The sequence below is a fragment of the Rana temporaria genome, chromosome 7, assembly GCF_905171775.1.
Source record: "Rana temporaria chromosome 7, aRanTem1.1, whole genome shotgun sequence".
In the NCBI taxonomy this organism is placed as follows: domain Eukaryota; kingdom Metazoa; phylum Chordata; class Amphibia; order Anura; family Ranidae; genus Rana; species Rana temporaria.
Window position 1 is genome coordinate 81,635,730 of NC_053495.1, and position 6,632 is coordinate 81,642,361.

The 6,632-nt window shown below is 38.9% G+C and overlaps 1 protein-coding gene across 5 annotated transcripts in view; it reads left to right on the forward strand.

Annotated features, from left to right (window-relative positions):
- IPPK (inositol-pentakisphosphate 2-kinase) overlaps positions 1 to 5,204 on the forward strand; it is a 1,052,241-nt gene extending 1,047,037 nt beyond the window's left edge. For all 5 annotated transcript variants that reach the window (XM_040360982.1, XM_040360979.1, XM_040360983.1 and 2 more), the window contains one exon: positions 4,338 to 5,204. In XM_040360982.1, coding sequence (XP_040216916.1) covers positions 4,338 to 4,563 — 226 coding nt within the window. In that variant the 3' untranslated portion in view covers positions 4,564 to 5,204. The remainder of the gene's footprint in view (positions 1 to 4,337) is intronic.
- The last annotated feature ends 1,428 nt before the right edge of the window (positions 5,205 to 6,632 follow it).

Consider the following 6,632-nt stretch of genomic DNA (forward strand, 5'->3'; position numbering starts at 1 on the left):
TTGATGTATATTCTTGAGATTGGTTATATGGACTTCTTTCTCCTCTACGGTTGATATAGTTCGTTTGTCTGTTTGGAACTATACGTTTTCTTTTAGGGGACATTTCAAACCTCAACCGTGGTTGGGTGAATTCTTCCTCATTTTTTGGTTCATCGCTATTGGCAGCAGAACTGTCTTCCGTAGAAAGTTCATCTGTTATCAGAAAGTTTTCATCTTCAATTTGCCATTTATAAACCTTATTGTTTTTGTAATCTGTTACATCACATTTGAATTTTTTCTGTTTCTTTGTTTGTACTTCTATATCATATTTTTTAATGTTTTCTTGTAGGTGCAACTCTATCTTTATACTCAGTTTTACTTGCAAAGGGTAGTAATGAGTTTTGCAATTCTATGATATGGGCTTCTATGCCTCTCAGTTTAAACTGTCTCCTTTTTATGATAGTTTGTAGGAGTTCACCTTCACATTTATTAAAGAACTGATACCATTTATCTGTGAGAGCAGGTTCACTGAGGTGGTCATTAGGGTGGATGTCCCACCTTAGTCTTCTCGGGGTCATTTTTTCCCTCACATAAGTTTCTAGCGTAGCTATATCCCACCAAACTCTCAGTTGTTTCTCCAGAGTGTTTCAGCTGTCTGAACAATCCATCCATATCCTGCCTAATAGTAACTTGTTCCTGATTGAAGATGCCACCTACATCTATGTTTCTGTTGCTCATATACCCAAAAATATCCATGTCTGCTGAATGAACACACTCAAAGTGTGTGGGGTGCAATATAGAGAATAAATTCTGCGCCAGGGGTTTGGTGTATGGGCTGCTGCCCCCTAGATAGCCCCCCAAAAGAGGGGTGAAGAATGAGTGAAAAAGTGTTTAGGGTGATGGTGCTGCCTAAGTGTGGTAGCTAACGGTAGCTAATTTAAATAAAGCCGCTTGGTAGTATATTAATTGGTGAAGGTGGTGAAATAATAATAAAAATGTTAAAGAAATATATATATCAAATGTTGGGCTCCTCAGTGCAGTAGACTCGTATAAAGAGCCTCCAGTGCTTTATATGAGTCTACCACACTGAGGAGCCCAACATTTGATATATATATATTTCTTTAAGATTTAACTTTAACAGCGCCATCACCCTAAACACTTTTTCACTCACAATTTTAAACATGACATGTTAGGTATCAATTTACTTGGCGTAACATTATCTTTCACAATATAAAAAAAAAATTGTGCTAACCTTTAAATTAAAAAAAGTGTATTTTTTCCAAAAGAATTGCGTTTGTAAGATTGCTGCGCAAATGCGGTTAGGCATAATGTATTGCAACGACTGACATTTTATTTTCTAGGATGACTGGAAAAATATATATATGCTTGGGGGTTTTAAGTAATTTTCTAGCAAAAAAAAATGATTTTAACTTGTAAACAACAGATCTCAAAAAGAGGCTCTGTCCTTAAGTGGGTAAAATAATATTTAAACTCTAAATTTCTAACGTGTATTTAAACTGTGCCTAAAAACAAGACTTAAATATTAAAATATTTACATTACACTACTTTGACACACATAAAATGAAGACTACAGATTACCTGTAAAGTTGTTAGACTAAAGAAAACTTGCTTTGATGAGAAATAACATGAATATAAATTAAATACACTATGTTGTCAAAAGTATTGGGACACCTGCCTTAACACGCACATAAACTTTAATGGCATTACAGTCTGTAGGGTTCAAAATATGGGTTGGCCCACCCATTGCAGCTATAACAGCTTCAACTCTTCTGGAAAGGCTGTCCACAAGGTTTAGGACTGTGTCTATGGTAATGTTTGACCAGTCTTCTAGAAGCGCATTTGTGAGATCAGGCACTGATGTTGGACGAGAAGGACTAGCTCGCAGTCTTCACTCCAATTCATCCCAAAGGTCTTTATATCTTGTTGAGGCAAGTCATGTTCCTCCACCCCAAACTTGCTCATCAATTTCTTTATGGACCTTGCTTTGTGCACTGGTCCAAATCATTTGTTGGAGGGGGATTATGGTGTGGGGTTGTTTTTCAGGGGTTGGGGTTGGCCCCTTAGTTCCAGTGAAGGAAACTCTTAAGGCATCAGCATACCAAAACATTTCGGACAATTTCATGCTCCCAACTTTGTGGGAACAGTTTGGGGATGGCCCCTTCCTGTTCCAACATGACTGTGCACCAGTGCAGAAAGCAAGGTCCATAAAGACATGGATGAGCGAGTTTGCGATGGAGGAACTTAACTGGCCTCCACAGAGTCCTGACCTCAACCAGATAGAACACCTTTGGGATAAATTAGAGCAGAGACTGAGCCAGGTTTTTTCGTTAAACATCAATGCCTGACCTCACAAATGCACTTATGGAAGAACGGTCGAATATTCCCATAGACACACACCTAAACATTGTGGGGAGACTTCCAAGAAGAGTTGATGCTGTTATAGCTGCAAAGGGTGGGCCAACTCAATATTGACTGGAATGCCATCAAAGTTAATGTGCGTGTAAAGGCAGGTGTCACAATACTTTTGACAAGATGTGTATATTCTCCTAGGACAGGGATATGCAATTAGCGGACCTCCAGCTGTTGCAAAACTACAAGTCCCATAATGTCTCTGCCTCTGGGTGTCATGCTTGTAGCTGTCAGAGTCTTGCTATGATACCTCATGGGACTTGTAGTTCTGCAACAGCTGGAGGTCCGCTAATTGCATATCCCTGTCCTAGGAGAACAGGGTTGCTGTGAGAGCTGTTTATACTTGTTTCCTAAAGTGGAACGATGGGCAAAATAAAAAAAGAGTCCTTTAGTAAGTATGTTTCACACAGGCTTTTTAATCAGGTTCTCCCGTCAGTTTTTCAAAGGAACCTGATTGGAAGCTCCATGCAGCTCTATTGAAAGGGAAATGTGTCTGCTTACTAAAACTACTCCTTTCCTGCACTTCTTGGGGAAGTAATATTACTCTTACTAGAGCAGCTGAACATCAAACATGTACCCCTTATTTGGGATTATAATGTACATAAAATATTCAAAAAGAGGTGCAGCGCTATTACAGATTTGTATATGTGTGTATGTATATATACATATGTGTATGTGTGTGTGTGTATATATAACAAATCGTATGAATATACCACCAATGTGCTATAAAATATGTGCAAATAATGCTCTATCAACCTAAACATCTGTGCAGAAAACATAAAATATTTGCAGAAAACTACACACCTTAAAACTCACAATATTAATTCTTATACATACTGTGCAACAATTGTGATTGTTATGTCAAAAAAATGTATATATAAACTTGGATACTTTTATGTTCGTACAGATAGAAGTACAGATAGAAGTAGTGCACTTAAAGGAGTTCTCTGAGCTAAAACTTTTAACCCCCGCTGTGCCCGGGATGTAAAACTATACAAAATAAACCTTCACTTACCTGCCTACGATCCCCCGTTGTTCCGATATCGCCGTCCCGTTCTCCGGTCCCGGTCTCTTCCACTTCCTGGGGGTCGGTGACTCACAGTGCGCTCAGCCTATCAGCGGCCGCGACGGGACATTGCTGCGGCCGCTGATAGGCTGAGCGCACTGTGAGTCGCCGACCCCCAGGAAGTGGAAGAGACCGGGACCGGAGAACGGGACGGCGATATCGGAACAACGGGGGATCGTAGGCAGGTAAGTGAAGGTTTATTTTGTATAGTTTTACAGCCCGGGCACAGCGGGGGTTAAAAGTTTTAGCTCAGAGAACTCCTTTAATAAAACATTCCATTGCCATTCTGCTCAGTTAAGCAGGCGATCTGTTGATCGGAGCAGGCTGGCTCAATGTGGAAGAGTCCTGATATATTTGTATAACCTGTTGATTTTCCACTAAGTCTGTTATTTTTCAGCTTCCTTTAACAGGAAGCTGGTGTTTAGAGATCTGAGACAAAATATTTCCCGCTCACATGGTTGCTTACAATGTTCAACTTTTCTTCATATACATTAGTTAAAATCTTTATTAAAAAAGTAGGCTGTTGCTGTAAGTGCTTAAAAAGGTGTTCAATACAGTGGTGGAGAGAGTGTACTCACCCCAAGACAGGAGGTGTGTTACTGGCCGGATCAGCTGGTGAAAATGGAGGGAAGTAATGAAAAATAATAAAAATGCAGCCACATCTAAGGACTAGTAAGCTGTAATATATATTTTTTTTCTTGTGTTTAGATAAAATGTTATAATAGTAATTTTGAGCTATGAACAGTTAAAAAAAAAAGAAAGTAAAAAAGGTTAGAAAAGCTGCCTAATAATAATGTGTTACAGATTATATGTCAACAAATTACTATCCGATGTACTTCTCACAATGTAATTCTTGTTTTAGCTTTGAGTCAAGACCTGTGATAAAAGCCTCAAGAACAAGTTTCCTGTATTCAGTTTCCATCCTGGACTTGGACCTGAAGCCTTATGAAAACATACCATACCAATACAACCGAGACTGTAAAATTGTTAACCACTACCTGAAAAATAGCCAGAATCAAGATGAGCCAACCACATCGCTCATCTTCCTGGAAAGCGAGGAATGCACTCTGCTTCTGCATAAAGTATAGTTCTTAAATAGCCTTAGCCTCTGTGCTGTGATGGGATATTCTAAGAAGATTTGCAGACTTGTTTTATTTAGTCTTTATAAGCAATGCATAATATTTTAGATTTCACCTTTAAAACTATGATTACATAAAGGACATGTTTTTGATATAAGAAGGCTAACTGCAAGATATTTTATTTAAATGCTGTAAGTCCAAAAACCTATGTATATGAAGGACTGACTGTCACTATTTAGGCATAACCTGACCCTTTGCATTCATTCTGCTGCTTTTTCTGGTGCCTAAGGAGGTCCAGACAATCATCTCATTGAGCCTTATGCAAAGGCCTAAGCTGTATCAGAGTAAGGATTTGTAAAATGTGGTGATAAAAAATACATATCTTTTCAAAGCTGTGGGTTTTGTACTTTGTTTAATGCAAAAAAATCTAATTTTGTTTGTATTTTAGGGCCGAATAGGCCACTATATCTGACTTTTCTTTTCCATAGCATTATGAAGGTTTGCATTCTAAACCTCCAACAGGCATGTGGGCAAAAAATGTTAGGGATGTTTATTAACTTTGTGATTTATATTTATGTTTCACATGCCAAAAGGAAAGTTTGGTGTTTTTAGAACCCTTATCTATTGTTTATAAAAGTTATTTAAATCTACTGCTACTATTTTTTTTTGTTTACAAAAGTTTTTATTGAAGTATGTAAATGGGTATACAGACATTAGCAAAGAGCATAAAGTCTTTTCAATGGCATACAAAGGTCAAATTAACATGTAAAGTAATAAAGGGATACATTACATTGATTGATATCTATGGAGACGAAAGTAAAAAAGAACATGATGATACGTCGTAACAAATTACAGTGTTGTAAAAAAGTCTAGAGTGTCTACAAGACTGCTACCAATATGACCATTTGGTCTCAAATATATGTAGGCTATCATTGATTGTATGGTATATTCTCTCTGAGAGTTTCAATAGTTCCATTTTATCTAGAACCTGTGACCATATCATTTCCCCAGGTCTCCAATTTAGTGCTATCATCTATTGTACTGAACTGCACAGTGAATGAAGGAGTCTGGTGCAGGGGAGTGGGATGTCAGGGACATCACTGTACAGAAGGCATATCTGAGGGGTGAGGGAGATTTTTTGTTTAGAGGATTCTTCAATTCTATGAGTAACCTCCCTCCAGACCTGTGAGAGACGTGGGCAGCTCCAAAAAATGTGTAGTAAGGTACCCTCTGATTGGCAGCCTCTAAAGCATTCTGGAGACACTGAAGGGTAAAATGTATGGATTTTGGACGGGGTAAGATACCATCTTGTGAACAGTTTTGTTGGGGTTTCTCTGAAGGATACTGCTCTATTACTTTTGCGAAGATTATCTGTCATGGTGTGCCAAGTATCAGGGGAGAGGTCAATATTCAGGTCAGATTCCCAGTGTAACATGGGTTGTGTTTTTTCTGGGGCAGAGAAGTCATTAAGGTAATTGTAAAGTCTAGAGATCATACCCCTGTCTCTGGATAAGGATTTGCATATTCTCTCGAATATAGCGATAGAGGGGTTTGTGGAGAGTGAAAAATGTGTTTGGAAAAATGATTTGATCAATTGGTATCTCTCGATCTCCGATGGGGGAAAGTTAAAGTCTCTTTGAAGGGAGTCAAAGGGTTTAAAGTTCCATCTGGATTGCAGCGAACCCAAGGAGGTGAGTCCCTGTTCAACCAAGATGGAAAATGAGTGCCTGTCCTTGTATGCTAGGGGGAGTCTGGGGTCGCCTAAAAAAGAGTTAAGTGGGGAGACATCTGATGCTAGTGAGAAAATGTCTCTGGTGTTTTGCCAAAGCTTAAATGCGTGGGCCACTATGATGTTGCGCCTAATGAGGTCGCGATAGAGAACATATTTGGACCAAAGTATACCCTGCAGGTGTAGTGGGCGTATAGATGAGGTCTCAAAGTTTTTCCATGGGATATTATTGTCAGGAGAAAACCATTGGGAAATCTGGGAGAGTCTGGCAGCCAGGAAATATTTCCACAGATTGGGAAGGCCTAAACCACCCTTGGGCTGATTTCTGTATTGTAAAGCGTAACTATAT